We start from the raw sequence: 17,736 nt of genomic DNA on the forward strand, positions 1-17,736 counted from the left end.
TATTTCCAACATCCATGGTGGCATGCTCACTGAGAAGGGCTTCTCATGGTAAGCCTTGACCCCAGATATTAATGGCTGCAAAATTGGATTTCACGAGGTGCGACAAGATGTGGCAGCCAAACATGCAACAGTTGACACACACCAAGTTTTGAAATTCTTTATGATCCAGCATTTGCCTTTATTGTGGAATAAGGCGGAAATAAAAAAAAATAAATAACTTGCTTGAAGAAAACGACCATTGATGATGCCCGGTTCAGCGAGTTGGCTCTGAGATCTAATTCACCATGAGCCTGTAGATGTGATTGCGTGGAAAGTCGTTCAGGTTTGGAGGATGCAGACCAGCAAACGTTACTATATGGAACGTGAAATTCAAAGGCTCTACCAGCGCCCAATCTAAATATAGTTCAACAAAAGCTGCAGCTTCCATGACAAAATTGATTGCCCTCCTAGTCTAGCACAAATTTGATCTCATCATACATCACACAGAGCATCGTAGGCCAGTGAAATGATTGAAACAACAAGTCGAGAATTGTGACATGTAGGTGGGCAAATACTGAATAAAAAATGCTCAAGATTTCACTGAAGCTAGTTGCAAGGATTTATGGAAGCAGGATGAAAAAAGAGGACACTCTCGAGGCTTCTTTATGGACTTCCAAGGCAAATCACGCTTTAAAGCAGAAAATTAAACCGGGTGAAAGCTCCAAGGCAATTAAACTTGCACTGTAAAAAGTCCTAGATTTGTCTGAGTCTAATTTTATGGAGATAGATGGATATAGTGCCATATTGCTCACTCCTGAAAGGTCAATGATCGTACGACATTCCACGCTCTGTGATGAGAGTCAAAAACAATGCAATTAAAAAGAATAACCTACCTAAGCCACCTGTTATCGCTATTCAAGCACTGTCCCTTTTCATATCTCTGGCGCATAGCAGTTGGGTTTAGAGCGATGCTTAACCACGATTTACCGTCACGAAAGAATGCTTGGCCTCGGAAAAAATTAGCTGTCGCCGAATTAATGCTTGGCTACTTAGCCGAAACCAAGCCTGGCGTTCGCAAAATCAAGCTGCTTTTGTTCCAAAGATAGCAGAAAAACTTGTGATATTTTTGAGAGCCACAATTCCAGTGTGGCTATCAGCCATGCGATCGCCGCGAGCATATTGCAATTACACGTGCCACTATCAGCACGAACACTATAGACCTAACAAGGGAACAAGGCCTCTAAGGCAAACAATTTTACCATTTCGGCAGGGGGTATACAGTAGCCCGTTATTAAGCGGTGCTTTGCAATCCTTATCAGTTCCACTTTTCCACCCGGTTACGAGCGCGCGCACAGCACCTGTCAAGGTTTCCCGGGAGTTTCTCGGCACACTACGGTAGTTAAAATACGAAAACTGATGTACACATAAATGCAGCACTAGACTACTCGCCTGCCGAATTTCTATGTTTTTAGTGGTGCGTGGCCTCGTTTGTTGACCACCTACAAAGTTCTTATCTCTGTCTACCTGCACACAGCCGGCCCCGTTTATGCTTCTGTGCGTCAAAAAAGTATGGCAGATGGGCAATTTGCAATTCCCAATTTCAATGCCTAATTTAAGGCCCCGACATGCTTCGATTTACTTAAACCGTGACTTTACTTCTGGATCTTTGATCCTCCCCAAATATCAAAATGGCAAGAACTTCTTCAGATGCCTCTATAAGCTCAGGCGACAGAACCCTGTTGCAAAAAGCTAAGTCGCCAGATGTCGTCCACACTATCAAGTCTGTGGACATCGAGAAAGTTGAAAGAGAGCTCGAGCACGATGACTGGCTGTTTCACGAGGGAAATGTCGAAGAATTGGCAAACTCGCCCTACCCTGAGGTGCGTGCTGCAGTCAGTCTAGATATAGACCTTGATGTGAAGCTCAACCATTGGAGAACATGGACACTCACGATGATCTTTGTGATAGTTTTTGCCGGAGTAAACCAGTTTTTTTCTCTCCGGTATCCGTCATTGACAATTGGCTTTATTGTGGCCCAGATTGTATCTTTTCCCATTGGCAAGCTGTTGGCCAAGCTCCCAAACTACAAACCTTCCTTCCTTCCAGATTTCTTCCAGTTGAATCCAGGACCGTACTCAAGACAAGAGCATGGCTTGCTAACGATTGTGGTGTCGTTAACCTCGTCTACTTCATACGCCATGAACATTTTAATTGCCCAGACCAATTTCTATAATCAGAAGCTCAGCGCAGGTTATATGATTCTCTTGGTGTTCTCCACACAGCTCTTGGGATACGGCGCCGCTGGGCTCACAAGACGCTTCATTGTCTACCCAGCGTCCATGATCTGGCCCCAAACTTTAGTGACCACATCACTTTTTAATACTTTGCACACCAAAGAAGGCGCTGCTCTCGACAAAATGGTCGCCAACGGCTGGACCATGTCCAGGTACAAGTTCTTCGGCATTGTCTCTATCTTCTCCTTTGTGTGGTACTGGTTGCCCGGGTACTTGTTCAAGGCGTTGTCTTACTTTGACTTCATCACCTGGATATGGCCCCACAACACTGTAGTGAACCAGGTGTTCGGTGTTCAGTCTGGTTTGGGCATTATTCCCATTTCTTTTGATTGGACCCAAGCAACACAGGCGATGTCTGCGTCACCATTGGCTACACCAGCGTGGGTATCTGCTAATACTTACGCGTCAACATTCATCTTCTTCATCATTGTGTTGCCCTGTCTTTATTATACGAATACCATGTATGCCAAGTACATGCCTATGATTTCCTCTACTACATTCGATAATAAGGGCAAGAAATATGATGTTTCGAAGGTGCTTAATGATAAGCTTGTTTTTGACGAAGAGAGCTACAAGAAGTACTCCCCATTATTTGTGCCCTTCTCATATTTGCTTTCTTACGCCCTTAACTTTGCTGCCGTGATTGCCATCTTTGTTCACTGCTTCTTGTACCACGGAAAAGACATTGTCAAAAAATTGCAAGACCAAAGACATGGCGGTGAAGACATCCACAAGCGGTTGATGAACAACTTCAAAGAAGCACCTGACTGGTGGTATTTGGTTCTTTTCGTTATTTCAATTGTGCTTTCCTTTGTTGCGGTATGCTGCTATGAAACCCAACTTCCATGGTGGGGACTTATCATTGCTTTGTGTATTGCGTTTGTCAATTTTGTCCCTCAAGGCTTGCTTGAAGGTATCACTAACCAGCACGTTGGTCTTAACATCATCACTGAACTTGTTGCTGGTTACATCTGGCAAGGAAAGCCATTGGCAAACATGATGGTGAAATTATACGGGTTCATCCCAATGAGACAGGGACTCGACTTCTCCAGAGATCTAAAGATTGCTCAATACATGAAGATCCCACCAAGACTTTTGTTTTTTGTCCAGATTATCGGCACTTTGGCCGCAGGTTTGGTGAATGTCGGTGTTCAAGAGTGGATGAGATCAAACATCGACAATATCTGTAGCCCCAAGCAATCCGATGGATTCATCTGCGCCAATGGCAGGACTATCTTCAACTCCTCCATAGTTTGGGGTGCTGTCGGGCCCGCAAAGCTCTTCAATCCAGGCAAACGGTACAACGCTTTCATGTACTTCTTCCTCATAGGCTTCTTTACCCCATTCATAACTTGGCTTGTTGCCAAAAAATGGCCAAAGCACTGGGTGAGCAGAATCAATGCACCAGTGTTCTTTACTGGTCCAGGCAACATCCCTCCATCCACCATATACAATTATTCGCTCTATTTCGTCATTTCATATGGCTTCAACCATTACATCCGCAAATGGTACAGAGCGTTCCACGTCAAGTACACATACATTTTGTCTGCAGCCATTGATTCTGGTGTATCTATTTCGGCGGTGATCATCTTCCTTTGTGTATCTTACCCGGCTGGATCACTCAAATGGTGGGGGAACACTGTGTTTAATAAGACTTACGATGGTCAGTCAATGCCCTTCTACAAATTAGGACCAAACGAGACATTTGGGCCCTCCACATGGGACTGAAGAGGATCAGACCCCATATATACAGATTTATCCTATAATGCCAGTATAGATGTTCAAGTGAATGGTTGCAAATCGCAATAGTGGTCATATTGAGAGCACCAGCAATACAGATAAGACATTAATAATTGCCACTGTGAACGTAGTAGAATGTGAAATATCTGCACACTTGCCACACACCTGCCAAACTACTGATCTTATCATCTTTGGTCACTTAGTCGTTCAAGACTCTAGGACTAAGCTGTACTGACACTTACACGCGTCCCAGAATTTACATTGCCTAATTGGGATCTTCGAGTAATTTCGTAGATAAAATTTTTTCATGGGTTATGTGCAGGGGCTAATTTGTACATCTGGTTTTGCAATCCTTATAATATAGTCATTTATTGGTAAAGCACGGTCAATTGAGCAATTAACTTGCATAATATTGCTATTTATCACTCATTCATGTTGTTTACAGAGTTTCGTGAAATTTCAAGAAGAAGTGGCAGAGATATGAAGGCAGGGGTCTTTAACTATGGCGAAATACCTCGGCCAGATCAACTCACACACAATTGCACGCACAAAAGCTGTAGACAAACAAAAACGGTATCTTCGAAGTCCTCTAGGTATCCAGAACATAGTAGACTTTGAAAAGTACAAAAATTGTGAAAATATCGGAAGCTGCCTCTTCACCCCGACATCACGTGCACCGCATTAGGGTTGACCTCGTTAGGGCTATGTCCCAAAAGGGAAGGCGTGCCCACATATTCAATACAAACCGCGCCAAATCCACAATTCTCAGACCAGAGCTCCTGTACACAACACCTCCAGCCTAACAAATTTTTCGCATCCTCTTCACTGTAAAATCTTCTTCCACCTTCAAATCTCTCTTTATTCACCACACCATGTCTGACGTTGAGGAAGTTCAAGTCGAGGAGCCAGTTGTCCAGCAAGAGCTCCAGTTGGTCGAGTTGGCCACCCCAATCCCAGCCGAGATCCAGGCTGCTCAGCAGGAGATCAAGTTGTTCAACAAGTGGTCTTTTGAGGATGTTGAGGTCAAGGACGTTTCCCTCGTTGACTACATCCAGATCAGACAGCCAGTGTTCGTTTCCCACACTGCCGGCAGATACGCTTCCAAGAGATTCAGAAAGGCCCAGTGCCCAATCATCGAGAGATTGACCAACTCCTTGATGATGAACGGTAGAAACAACGGTAAGAAGTTGAAGGCCGTCAGAATCATCAAGCACGCTTTGGAGATCATCCACGTGTTGACCGAGCAGAACCCACTCCAGGTTGTTGTTGACGCCATTGTCAACTCCGGTGCCAGAGAAGACTCCACCAGAATTGGTTCTTCTGGTACTGTCAGAAGACAGGCTGTTGATGTGTCTCCATTGAGAAGAGTCAACACCGCCATTGCCTTGTTGACCATTGGTGCCAGAGAGGCTGCTTTCAGAAACATCAAGTCGATTGCTGAATGTTTGGCTGAGGAGTTGATCAACGCCGCCAAGGGTTCTTCCACCTCTTACGCCATCAAGAAGAAGGACGAGTTGGAGAGAGTCGCCAAGTCCAACCGTTAATCTCCATGTAATTGTATATTTCGTCATAAAGTTAAAATTAATGTGACTGTGTAGAAAGTTTCGTTTGTTCAATGTCTATCTGAGGATTTCTGAATTCAGAAGCAGGACAAGCTCAGTAAGAGCAGACATTTCTTTTCTATGACTTAATCGTGTTGCGGCCCCATTTTACTGAGTGCATTTTGCACCCAATTAATTAGAGTCTGAAGCCCAAAAATATGGTGACTAAAGAGTTGTGCACTAAAACTACATTTTCAGTTCTCAGTGAAATTTTGATGAAACTTGTCAATTGGGTCTGTTGCGGCTTGTTTCTCACTGTAAGATCAGCTCGATTAGAATTCAGTTGTTAATCTAGGGATTGTTAATCTAGGGACAGTTGATGCTTCGTATAGTTTTGTGGCTGCAAAACGCTAAACCATAGTGTTTTTCCTAAAATTGTCCAAATACTCAGATACTACCGAAGAAAGATGCATACACAATTTTGCGGTTCCTGAGGGATTCACTAAGGCTCTCAAGCACACAAATCCAGCTAAATGGTCAATTGTGAAATAGGTCGGTCCCATCAGAAGTAAGGAGGTGTAAGGGTGCGTACCTGGTTGCGAATCACTCCCCTAGCTACCAATTACTTAAAGGGAATCAAAAGACATCAAATTCCATAAAGTATTGGGTGATATAGTAGTTTAGGATTGTCATCTAAATACTTTTAGCGGATATTCTTGACTTGATTTGCTTAGGCGTTGAAGAATCCCTGGGAAGGCGAATTTCAGTATTTTTAAAGCCAATGCCCAATGATAATTTTAGCGAGAAGATCCTACTAAAATTCAGCAAATCTTTGACATAATGTTTTAAGAATGTGAAATGATGTAGGGCCTGGTGAGTCTTTATGATACTACTGAATTCACTTCGCATCACCTGATATCACCATATCACACGCTCGATGCAACCCAGGCAATTTAACTTGGTCCTGAAGACTATTGCTCTTTTCAATATCATACCCAATTACACTTAAAAGGTGCCAATTTACACATCTCTCTGTGTTCCTAAAACCGTTCCAGCCTAAGCTTTTCGCAGCCATTCCTTAATAGACCAGTATAGGTCCTTGCCCCATAAAACGAATCTCAGTGATGACAAAAAATATCTTCAGGTGTACTTTACGCTACAAACGCATCAAAATTTTCTCGATTATCCTTCAACTTCCTCATCCCCCAATTTGGTCCCTACACATGCTTCATCACCTGGGAGTGCGCGAACCATCACATCAACTGTCACTATCGTTACCTCTTCAACTACTGCCACCAAACCACCATGTCGGGAGCGTCAGACTTCCTCACCAAAGGCATAGACCTCATTCAGAAGGCCATTGACGCGGACACCGCCACGCGCTACGAAGAAGCGTACAAGCTCTACTATAATGGGTTGGACTATTTGATGCTCGCGTTGAAGTACGAAAAAAACCAGAAGCTGAAGGAGTTGATTAAGCTGAAGTTCACAGAGTATCTTTCGAGAGCTGAGCAGTTGAAGGATTTTCTTGAGAAACAGCTGCAGAAATCGAATCTGGCGGAATCGTCTGCTACTGGTGGGTCGACAAAGGCAAAGAAAGACGGCGACGATGATGATGCCGATACAAAGAAGCTTCGTGGAGCACTCGCAGGTGCTATTCTTTCTGAAAAGCCGAATGTTAAATGGAGTGACATTGCTGGTTTGGACGCTGCTAAAGATGCGTTGAAAGAAGCCGTCATTCTTCCAGTGAAATTCCCCCAGCTTTTCACTGGAAACAGAAAGCCCACTTCGGGTATTTTGCTCTACGGCCCTCCAGGTACGGGTAAATCGTACTTGGCCAAGGCTGTGGCCACGGAAGCCAATCTGACTTTCTTCTCTGTGTCTTCTTCGGACCTTGTGTCCAAGTGGATGGGAGAGTCCGAGAGATTGGTGAAGCAATTATTCAGCATGGCTCGTGAAAACAAACCGTCCATCATTTTTATAGACGAAGTGGACGCTCTTTGTGGGCCTCGAGGCGAAGGAGAGAGCGAGGCTCTGCGGAGAATCAAGACAGAGCTCTTGGTGCAGATGAATGGCGTAGGCAACGACTCGCAAGGTGTGTTGGTTCTTGGAGCTACCAATATTCCATGGCAGTTGGACGCAGCCGTGAGGAGAAGATTCGAGAGGAGAATCTACATTGCATTGCCCGACTTGGAAGCTCGTAAGCGCATGTTCGAGTTGAACATTGGAGAGGTGCCCTGTGAATGCAACCAGCAGGATCTTAGAGTGTTGGCAGAGATGACTGAGGGTTACTCGGGTCATGATATTGCGGTGGTGGTGAGAGATGCATTGATGCAGCCGATTAGAAAAATTCAACAGGCAACCCACTTCAAGCCTGTTTACGAAGACGGCAAGGAGAAACTTACCCCGTGTTCTCCTGGTGACGACGGTGCCCGTGAAATGAGCTGGCTCGATATCGGCACCGACGAATTGAAAGAACCCGACTTGACAATTAAGGACTTCATCAAGGCCGTCAAGAGCAACAGACCTACAGTCAACGCTCAAGATATAGAAAACCACACGAAGTTTACCAACGACTTTGGCCAAGAAGGTAACTAATAAACGCTAATTGCCATGAGACATGTTCGCGATGATGATAGATTACATAACTATACAGATGAATAACAAAAACGTCTACAACATTTTTTTTTATTTTTCTCTTTCACCTTCTTCCTCTGCCTCTGCGTCTGCCACCTCTACCACCTCTACCGCCTCTTCTATTCTCTCTCCCAGGAGACTGCTCTCGCAATCTCCAAGCAAACAAATCGTCCTCTTCCTCACGACGACTCTTGATCGATTCGAGCTTGTCAGCAAATAGGTCGTCAGTTTCTTCCTCTTCTCTGGCATACCCTCCACGGTCCCTACCGTTACGCTCAGGTCTTGCAGTACTCTGTCTCTGCGTTCTGTCTGGTTCTCCATGAAGCAAATAGTACCTCGAATACGCAGCAGCGTTTTTCACTTTTCTGTCCGACTGGAAACTCTGTCTGATGTACAAGACAACAGAGCTGTCATCCTCATCCATTCCGTTCTCATGAACTTCCTCCTTAGGTTTTTTGTCCTCAAAGAGATCCTTTTCCTCTGACTGTTTTTGGAGTTCTTTCTGGTACTTGTGGAATGAAATACTTGCTGCGTATGGTTTGGTTTCTCTTTCTTGGACAATCGAAGAGACGTACTCCTGACTGAACTCTTTGATCTCATTATCTGAGGGACCTCCCGAGATCGACAAGGCTCTGAGCGCCTCAGCAGCGTGCTCATGGGTCTTGAACACTAAATTCACATTCAGGTCGTCGATCCACTGAACTCTGAACCAGATTGGCGACTCAAACTCTCTATACTCGTTATCGCCGACCTTTTCAAAATTGAGGTAGTAGTCCACAAACGCCTGGAGGTCTTCTGTGGATAAGTTATCGACTCCATGGATGTGCAATGCCTCGGGCCTTAGCGTTTGTGAGACGCCGTTGATCTGGATTTCCACCTGCTGCTGTTTGAGCTTCTCCTCCTGCTCCTTCTCAGCGTCTATAGTTCGGGTCATGAAGCCCCCGTAGGGCGCTGGCTCGGCCATCAGTGGGAGAAGTGTAGTTGATGTATCAGAAAGCGCGCTTTGTACAGTGTAGTTGGAAGAGGTGAGGAGGATGAAAGTATTAGATATTTGAACTACGAAAGCGGAGTGATTTGAGTTTTTCATGAAATTTCACCTCATCGACTACTTGGCTTGGATTCTATACAAAGATAACAGGGGATTGACTGTTTGGATGGTTCCAACTGGATGACGGTGAGAAGAGGTCCATTGGAACATAGCTGAATAGTGAAGTAAATTAAACACCACACCCTATTAGTCTCGACTTCTATGCCACAGCATTGTTCTCGGTGCTCGCTCTTATATTTTGCATTCCTTAAGATCGGGAAGTATCAAGAATGAGGAATGCTATTCCGATCATATCAACAGAAGGGATCGAATGTTAAGAAATAAGCTCACTGGGGTGCCCACCCGCATTTAACTACAAAGTCTCACCTCAGGACTCCTCCATCTTTTCATCCTTCACAGGCTCTTTGGCGTCACCTTTGGACTCTGCGTCTTCTCTGACAAACAAAACGTTGTTGCATCGTATGAAGATTTCACCGATCAACTCCTCCTTTTTCTCTTTTCCTTCTCTTATGATCTCATACGTATCGTCAAGTTGCAAGTTCATGTAGTTGTCAATCGCCAAAAGGGTGCCCTTGTACTCCATTTTATTCCATTTCAACCTCACAATGACTCTCTTATTCAAAAGCGTTTTGAGGAACGGCTTTGGGTTGACGGGCTGAAACTACTTGTTAGTATGAGATGCAATCAAAATATTCAAGCTTGAAGAACGTACTGTTGACATTACTAAGGTTCTCTGAAGAAGCAGTAGTAGATAGTTCTGTTGATCACAGCTGTGCAGGAGTCACTAACTTCAACAACCGACTGTCAGAAACTAAAGGTAAAATAACAGAATTTTTTGCGCAGTGTAAGAGCGTTCCATAAACTAAAGGCGCCCATCTCTTTTGATATCAAACATTTACTTGGGATTTTCTATAACACTGATTTCATTTCTATATCCTGCACCTACCTCTTCAGTTACCTAAACGCTACCTACTTCTTCTCCACTCAATTCATTTCTACAAGATCATGTCTCTAGCTGCCGTTCTTGCTATCGGCACGCTTATTCGTGTGGTTGTGCCTTCGCTATTTCCTCGTATAACTGACGCATTGGCCTCGACGGTGGAAACGTCAACACCCATAGACTCTTTCAGGTCGATCCAAGAAGCCTTCTACTTGTTGAAGAACGACTTAGACGTGTATGATGGCGGTGTCGTGTACCATCCGCCTTTACTTGTTTCATTGTTGAATTTAGTCAACGATGCATTCCCCGAAAATTACGTCTTCATCGTGTTCAATATCTTGTATGCTATAGTTGATTTGGGTATAGCTTGCAAGCTCATACGGGCGAATCAGTGGTACGAACAGCACCAGCGGAAAAGAAGCAAGATTGAGGGTCTGCCTTTCAGCTCGACTTTTATTGCGGCGTTTTACTTGTTCAACCCGCTCATGATATTGACCAATTGGTCTCATTCGACTGCGGTCTTCTCATACTTCCTCATTATCGAGCTGGTAGTTCAGGTTGTCGTTGATCACAACCCTTTCAGGGCAATGATAGCTCTTGCGGTTGGCGCATACTTGTCATTGACACCAGGCTTCCTTGTGGTGCCAGTCATTGCCCTTGCTTTCACTGTATCTGCAGACCGTGACTACACAAGATTGGCGGTGCAATGCAGCGCCATCTTCATTGCTTCAATGGCTACATTGCTTCTGCTCTCATTCATCCTTTCTGGGACTCCTGACTTTTTCTACCAGTGTTACGGTAACATTCTATTTTTCGACAAGTTCTCCCCCAACATGGGTCTCTGGTGGTATATATTTACCGAGATGTTTGACTTCTTCACCCCGTTATACAAGGGCATATTCAACTTGTACCATGTCATTTTTGTTGTGCCCATAACAGTGAGGTTTTTTGAAAGAGAAAGTGAACCGCAGATTGGTGACTCCTTCTTGGCTGTCGTAATGGCACACACATGGCTTTCATTTTCAAAATCATACCCTATTATTGGCGACCTAGGCTTTGTGTTGTCGATGTTGCCTATCTTCAAGAATACAGTCATACCACACACAAAGTTCATGCTAATCAATGCGTTGACGCTCATCATTTGCTTGCTCCTAGCACCGATCTTCTACTACTGTTGGATTGTGTTGGGCAACGGAAATTCCAATTTTTTCTTTAGCATGAGTTTGATCTGGGGTGGCGTTTACATTGTCATCTTCCTTGACTTCATCTGGGGTCGTCTAGTGTTTGACTACATCCAGACTAATGAGGTGAAGGACAGAAAGGCCCTCCGATTGACACAGATTTAATCAGATGAGATGAGTTGACACCGGAATGCTTTATATCATATACTGTTGTGTTGTAATCATCATCAGTAACCGTGCTTAAGGCATTATTCATGGCCAGGATTATCAAGGCTCAATAAAAATAGATAGATTATAAAGAAAGTGATTTTGCACGAAATGCAAATAGATTTATCTTGCTGCTCACTTGCCTTTAGACTCTACTTATTCTAAAATTTGCAAAATCTTCAGCACAACTACTGTGACATGAACAGCATCAATTTGCAGCTTTTACCTTATACTGCGTATCTTAGCAATAAGTATAATGAACTATACATGCACATAAAAATTACCAACCAAAAAAAGAACTCAACCAATCTGATTTGTTTATTTCGATCATACAAGTATCTGACTTTACCTTAAACCTTTACAAAACTCCAATTCTGCTCTACATCATTTGTGATACTTCAATGGCTGCAAATAAACCCTGCACAGTAAATCCACCACTAACCACCCTTCTACAATTTTCAACTTACCAGCTTCTCCAATATCAAAAAACCATGCAAGTGATCACCACGGCCTTCTCTACCCAATACTTTCGAATTCTTTCCCCTTTCTACCACCTACATAATCAGTGCTTTAGCTAGTTGCCATATGTCATCCTGCACATAATCTCCAGCCAATCATGGGTACTGAAAATCGCATTGAGTACTCTATTAGAAAAAAAACCTACCGTACAACCAAAAACCCATATTCAACTAACCTTCCCTTCAACCTCCATCATGTTGTCTCGTGCTGCCTCCCGTGCTTACAGCACCACCCCAGTCAAGTTGGTGTCGAGAGACGCCCCTGGCAATTTGACCACTTTGTCTGTGAAGGTGAACAATGCTGGTTCCAAAGCAGGCAAGATCGGTGTTGCCCACCTCTTGTCGAAGTTCGCTTTCCTCAACACCGAAGTCAAGTCTGCCTTGCGGTTCACCAGAGAGTCTGAGCTTTTGGGTGGTTCTTTCTCTTCCTACGTCACCAGAGACGCCATTGTGTTGAACACCCAGTTCTTGAAGCAGGACTTGCCTTACTACGTGGAAGCCTTGGGCAACACTTTGCACAAGCCTCTCTTCAGACCACACGAGCTTGTTGAGACCGTAATTCCAGTGGCCAGCGCTGAGGCCGCTGCAGCTCACGCCTCTACCGAGTTTGTCGCCTTGGAGCACTTGCACGAGTTGACCTTCAGAAAGGGCTTGGGTAACCCATTGTACTACGACTCTGCCTCTACCGTGTCCTTGGATGACATCAAGAACTTTGCTTCCGAGGTGTACACTTCCGGCAACGTTTCTCTCTATGCCTCTGGCGCCGACGAGAAGGACTTGGCCAACTTTGTTGCTGAGTCTGCTTTCTCTGCGTTGAGATCAGGCTCCACCTCTGCTCCTGCCGTCACCACTCACACCGGCAAGGAGGCTAGATTCAGAAAGAGCGGTGAGTCCACCGCCATCATCGGTGTGCCTGTGGCCACCAAGGACTTTGCCAAGTTTGAGGTTTTGTCTGCTGCTGTTGGTACCTCTGTTTTGAAGGGTGCTGCTTCTCCTTTGAGCGATATCCCCGGTGCTGACTCCAGATTGTACAAGTACGAAGACGCTGGTTTGTTTGTCGTTTCTGTCACTGGTCAGGATGCCACCAAGGTTGCTGAGGGCATCAAGGCTGCCAATAAGGTTGTGGATGGCATCAATGCCTCCGCCTTGTCTGGCGCTATCAAGGCCGCTGAGTTGTCTGTGGCTTTGCAGGAGTCCTTTGAATACCCACACAACATCCAGATCTCTGCTGACAGCGCCAAAGGCGGCGTGAAGTTGGGTGCTTTCAACTATGTTGCTGTTGGTAACACTGACGTTTTGCCATACGCCGACGAGTTGTAAGGCGTGTTGTGCCCCACACTAATAATTACGAGCATCTTCATTCTATCACACACCACCTCCACCACCACGACATCTTTAGAAAATAGCAGGTAACTGCATGAACTAAATAAGCATAAGTTATTTGATTCTTGTAGTGTTTTTTTCGCAGCCATCAAGTACGTACTGTATATAATTCTAGACATTACCAGAATGTTTTTCAAGATGAGAAACACCAAAAAAGCTCAGTCCTACAACTGAACCATGTCGGACGTTGAGGAACCATATAACGAGGCACCAGAGAACTTCGAGGACTTCGATGCTCCTGACCACTTTTCTGATGACGACTTTGCCGAGCCTGCAGGTGCACAGGACGGCGAAGATGTGGCCATGAAAGCTGAAGATGGCAGAACCATCATCAACGGAGGATTCAGTGAAGCCGATGCTCAAATGAGGGTGAAGACGGCCAGGGAACTAGCTATCCCGAAGGAAGATAGGACTACCACGCCGTACATGACCAAATACGAGAGAGCTAGAGTTTTGGGCACCAGAGCTTTGCAAATCTCGTTGAACGCCCCAGTTTTAGTCGACATTGAGGGTGAAACCGATCCTTTACAGATTGCCATGAAGGAGTTGGCTCAGAGAAAGACTCCCTTGGTGATCAGAAGATATTTGCCTGATGGCTGGTACGAAGACTGGGGATGCGACGAGTTGATTCTTGACCAGTAAACTCGCAACTAACGACAAATTTCTGTTTCAAACCATTTAGGCCAGAAAAGCCGTTGCCCAGATCATTCTAAAAGGCTGCTTTAACTGTCCCACGCACCTAGCATATGTAATATACACGAAGAAAGACCTTGAACGTAGCCTTGAACACATGACGAAGAATCCTCGTGCAAGTCGAACGTTACGATCGGATCATGTTTAAGGCAAGTCACTGTATAGACGTAAAATGATTGTGATTGACAACGTCCCGAAAGACATTTGATGCCCTCTTTCACTAGATCCTTTAAAGTCTACTCGATGTACGCATCGAGCCACTTTTCTGCCATGAAGATCTTCGACCCATCCATTTGCTCAGAAACGAAACCCTTTGTGAGCTTATCAAACGCAGCTCTCAGTAGTCTATGGTCGCCAGAGCCAATTTCTCCAAGCTGCACTGAACAACACGCTTCCTTTAATTTATCAGCGTCCACTTGAGCAGGTGTCAGTCCCTTCTTGGCAAAAACTTGAAGCGCATTGGAGATAGTAGTTCTGTCGTCAATTTTGGAAAACTCAGAAGCCATGATCTGGGAGAACTTGGTGAAGTTCACCAGCTCTTCCCCACCCAACATTTCCTTGAGCTCCGAATCTGGCGGTACAGGGACCCCCAAAGTCTTGTGGACATTGACCAAGTCTGATTTGGAAATCACCGAGTCCTTCGAGTTAGAGTCGATCAAGAGAAAAGCATTCCTGATCTGCACCTTTTGGGCATTGGAAAGCGTACTCAAGTGCAGCATAGTGGTAGTATTACTGAGTTCGAGCTAAATGGAATCGAGCTAGATGAGTTGTAAGAATGTGATTGAAGTGATTTCCAAGCAACTGTTCTCTTTACACCTCGAACGTTTTGGAGATCAATGTGTGGAAGATAGTATTTACTTTTGTTGATATCGCGAATCAACTCCAATAGTAAACACTGCCATGGAAGATGACACCCTCTACAACCAGCCGGTGGTGCTTGATAATGGATCAGGAAATTTAAAGGCTGGATTTGCAGGGGAAGAAAAACCAAAAATACACGAGCCTGCTTTAGTGGGAAGGCCCAAGTACCAGAAGATCATGGCGGTATCGCTGGCTGACGATAGTGTATCAAAGTACAACAACATCGAGGCGTATGTGGGACGGCTGGCGCGCCAAAATCGTGGCCTTCTCAAGCTTCTGTATCCAATTGAGCACGGTGTGGTCAACGACTGGGAGGATATGGAGCGGTTGTGGCATTATGTGTTCACGAAAGAGCTCAAAACGGCACCAGAAGAACACCCTTTGCTCATCACGGAGGCGCCATTGAACCCTCGGGCTAATCGTGATCACATGTGTCAGATCATGTTTGAAACGTTTAATATTCCCTGTGTCTATGTGTCTGTTCAGGCTGTGTTGTCGATATACGCCTCTGGAAGAACCACTGGAGTGGTGCTTGACTCCGGTGATGGTGTCAGCCATGTGGTGCCCGTCTACAATGGGTTTTCGCTACCCACAGCTATAAAGCGTATGGATGTCGGTGGCCGGGACATCACAGACTATTTGGCGATGCAGATTCGCCAGATGCTGGGAATCACTCTTCTGTCGAGCTCGGAGCTTGATATAGCCAGACAGATCAAGGAACAATGCTGCTATGTGTCGAAGGATCCACAACGGGACGAGAAGCTATATCTGGGTGTCGTTTACTCGCATTTCATGGGGTCTTCGGCTCCGGGTGCTTACACGCATGATGGAATGGACCTTTTCTCCAGCTACAAATTGCCTGACGGGCATACACTACATTTGGGGCTTGAGCAATTCAGGGCTCCTGAAATCTTATTCAATCCTCAACTTATCGGCGACGAGTCGCCAGGAATAGACGAGCTCATGTCGATTGCAATTGCCAAAACTGATCTTGATCTACGCCCCACGTTATACCAAAATATCATCTTGTCTGGAGGCACCACCCTTCTACGAGGCTTCGGCGACCGTCTACTCAAACAGCTCAAGGAGTCGCAGACAAGCCAAAGCAGTATATGGTCAACCAACAGAAATGTTGGAAGAGACACAAAGATGAAGATCAAGATCTACGCTCCACCCGAACGCAAGTATAGTACATGGATTGGCGGGTCCATTCTCGCCAGTCTTTCTACTTTCCGCAAGATGTGGGTCACTCTGAAAGAATATGCTGAAAACCCCGATTGCGTTCACACAAAATGCATGTAAATTCTCTAGATGCAATAGTATCTATCACCAAAGTCACCCAAGCCCGGTACTATGTACTTGTCATCGTCCAACTTCTCGTCGATACCGCCGGTGATGATCCTCACGTCTGGATACTTCTCGTGAAATGCGTTAATACCTTCTGGCGCTGCCAACAAGTTCAAGAAGAAAATGCGGTCCATTCTCACACCTCTTGACAATAACACCTCCACGGCCATCATGGCGCTACCACCTGTGGCCAACATGGGGTCCAAAAGAAACACGTATCTTTCACTGATGTCCTCAGGGAGCTTTTCATAGAACAACTTGGGCAACGCTGTCTCCTCGTCTCTCTGAATCAAGATCTTACCAATTCTCACCGAACGGCAGCAGTCTCTCAAGCCCATTTCCATTGACTCTCCAGCTCTGACAATCGAGACGCCACAAATTTTGCCCAAGAACTTGGCTCCCTTGTACTTGTGTCCGCCATGACATTCAATGATGGCTTCTTCCACGGGCAACTGGTTGAGACCCTCCTCCACCAAGAGTCTGATGATCCTGTCCGAGTAGAACACAAAGTCGCCCCGCTTAGTCAGCTGGTCTCTGATGATAGAGTACAACCCTCTTAACTGGTTGGTTTGGGGCAAAAGGATCACGTTCTTGCTGACGTTTTGGGGTGTTGACATGGTGGGGATGAAGATCGGTGAAGTGCGATGACTTTGGGCGCGATATCCTGGAGAAAAGATAACGAGATAAGGTGATGCGCTAAAGCTCGTGGATCATGATGTATTGTCCTGAAACTCAATTCTTCAGCATTTTTGGGACTCAGCTTGAGTACGAAGCTCAGATCAGATGTCAGAGTGGACTAGTTTCGGAAGACAGAATGGCTGCAAAATCGCACGGCTGAAGCTAGATCTCTCATTGGCGTTCTCTAAAATGAGGTGACCTATTCAATTTCTTGGAATCTCTCATCCTTAGCAGTTCGAAAGTCACTTACGGATATCTCATGGTAATTTCATTTGATGGATTGACTCTTAGTTTCTCGCTGCTGTGTAAGGGCTTCTGCTAAAACCGATTCTGCAGACATTTCGTACGACGATTAGAATTATCTGGACTGAGAAAGTACATTGGCAATGCCATATCTATGTTCAAGAATCTCACAGTCGTCTGGTGTTGTGTTCAATCGCAGAATGAGGCTAGCGTGAACCTATGTAGTTCAAAGCGGGCTCGGGCTATGACAACGAAGTGGACTATTGTTGTGGCTATGTACCAGCATCTCAAAAGACTTTCAACAGTTCGAATGGCAATTCATCCTTCAAAACGGATCAAATTGCAACCGACCAATATCACCCTTTGAATTCACAGGTTGACCGAACCTTCTGACACTGCCACATCAGCTTCACACTTCTACTATCCACGTACATCGTCCACGTTCA

The 17,736-nt window shown here is 45.1% G+C and overlaps 11 protein-coding genes across 11 annotated transcripts; 7 read left to right on the top strand and 4 right to left on the bottom strand. All coding sequences in view use genetic code 12, as the record gives it.

Moving 5' to 3' along the window:
- Positions 1-1,667: 1,667 nt before the first annotated feature.
- On the top strand, positions 1,668-4,001 carry CJI96_0002593 (oligopeptide transporter OPT1; the record flags this gene model as incomplete). Its single annotated transcript, XM_029036104.2, has 1 exon — positions 1,668-4,001. The coding sequence occupies one exon, from the start codon at positions 1,668-1,670 to the stop codon at positions 3,999-4,001; it is 2,334 nt and encodes a 777-aa protein (XP_028891346.2).
- Positions 4,002-4,885: 884 nt separating this feature from the next.
- RPS5 (40S ribosomal protein uS7) lies at positions 4,886-5,557 on the top strand (the record flags this gene model as incomplete). The annotated part of the gene is made up of 1 exon (XM_029036105.1): positions 4,886-5,557. One exon carries the CDS (start codon positions 4,886-4,888, stop codon positions 5,555-5,557), a length of 672 nt encoding a protein of 223 aa, XP_028891347.1.
- Positions 5,558-6,859: 1,302 nt separating this feature from the next.
- Positions 6,860-8,152, top strand: VPS4 (AAA family ATPase VPS4; the record flags this gene model as incomplete). The annotated part of the gene is made up of 1 exon (XM_029036106.2): positions 6,860-8,152. One exon carries the CDS (start codon positions 6,860-6,862, stop codon positions 8,150-8,152), a length of 1,293 nt encoding a protein of 430 aa, XP_028891348.2.
- Positions 8,153-8,255: 103 nt separating this feature from the next.
- On the bottom strand, positions 8,256-9,155 carry CJI96_0002596 (uncharacterized protein; the record flags this gene model as incomplete). The annotated part of the gene is made up of 1 exon (XM_029036107.2): positions 8,256-9,155. The coding sequence occupies one exon, from the start codon at positions 9,153-9,155 to the stop codon at positions 8,256-8,258; it is 900 nt and encodes a 299-aa protein (XP_028891349.2).
- A 451-nt stretch (positions 9,156-9,606) lies between these two features.
- Positions 9,607-9,960, bottom strand: CJI96_0002597 (mRNA splicing protein SMX3; the record flags this gene model as incomplete). The annotated part of the gene is made up of 2 exons (XM_029036108.1): positions 9,607-9,900; positions 9,952-9,960. The coding sequence occupies 2 exons, from the start codon at positions 9,958-9,960 to the stop codon at positions 9,607-9,609; spliced, it is 303 nt and encodes a 100-aa protein (XP_028891350.1).
- A 284-nt stretch (positions 9,961-10,244) lies between these two features.
- On the top strand, positions 10,245-11,525 carry CJI96_0002598 (GPI-anchor transamidase subunit GAB1; the record flags this gene model as incomplete). Its single annotated transcript, XM_029036109.2, has 1 exon — positions 10,245-11,525. The coding sequence occupies one exon, from the start codon at positions 10,245-10,247 to the stop codon at positions 11,523-11,525; it is 1,281 nt and encodes a 426-aa protein (XP_028891351.2).
- Positions 11,526-12,280: 755 nt separating this feature from the next.
- On the top strand, positions 12,281-13,405 carry QCR2 (ubiquinol--cytochrome-c reductase subunit 2; the record flags this gene model as incomplete). The annotated part of the gene is made up of 1 exon (XM_029036110.2): positions 12,281-13,405. The coding sequence occupies one exon, from the start codon at positions 12,281-12,283 to the stop codon at positions 13,403-13,405; it is 1,125 nt and encodes a 374-aa protein (XP_028891352.2).
- Positions 13,406-13,645: 240 nt separating this feature from the next.
- On the top strand, positions 13,646-14,110 carry RPO26 (DNA-directed RNA polymerase core subunit RPO26; the record flags this gene model as incomplete). The annotated part of the gene is made up of 1 exon (XM_029036111.2): positions 13,646-14,110. One exon carries the CDS (start codon positions 13,646-13,648, stop codon positions 14,108-14,110), a length of 465 nt encoding a protein of 154 aa, XP_028891353.1.
- Positions 14,111-14,397: 287 nt separating this feature from the next.
- On the bottom strand, positions 14,398-14,880 carry CJI96_0002601 (uncharacterized protein; the record flags this gene model as incomplete). The annotated part of the gene is made up of 1 exon (XM_029036112.2): positions 14,398-14,880. One exon carries the CDS (start codon positions 14,878-14,880, stop codon positions 14,398-14,400), a length of 483 nt encoding a protein of 160 aa, XP_028891354.2.
- Positions 14,881-15,061: 181 nt separating this feature from the next.
- Positions 15,062-16,324, top strand: ARP1 (actin-related protein 1; the record flags this gene model as incomplete). The annotated part of the gene is made up of 1 exon (XM_029036113.2): positions 15,062-16,324. One exon carries the CDS (start codon positions 15,062-15,064, stop codon positions 16,322-16,324), a length of 1,263 nt encoding a protein of 420 aa, XP_028891355.1.
- Positions 16,325-16,329: 5 nt separating this feature from the next.
- FUR1 (uracil phosphoribosyltransferase) lies at positions 16,330-16,986 on the bottom strand (the record flags this gene model as incomplete). The annotated part of the gene is made up of 1 exon (XM_029036114.2): positions 16,330-16,986. The coding sequence occupies one exon, from the start codon at positions 16,984-16,986 to the stop codon at positions 16,330-16,332; it is 657 nt and encodes a 218-aa protein (XP_028891356.1).
- Between the last annotated feature and the right edge of the window lie 750 nt (positions 16,987-17,736).

This window comes from Candidozyma auris, chromosome 2 (genome assembly GCF_003013715.1).
Source record: "Candidozyma auris chromosome 2, complete sequence".
Lineage (NCBI taxonomy): Eukaryota > Fungi > Ascomycota > Pichiomycetes > Serinales > Metschnikowiaceae > Candidozyma > Candidozyma auris.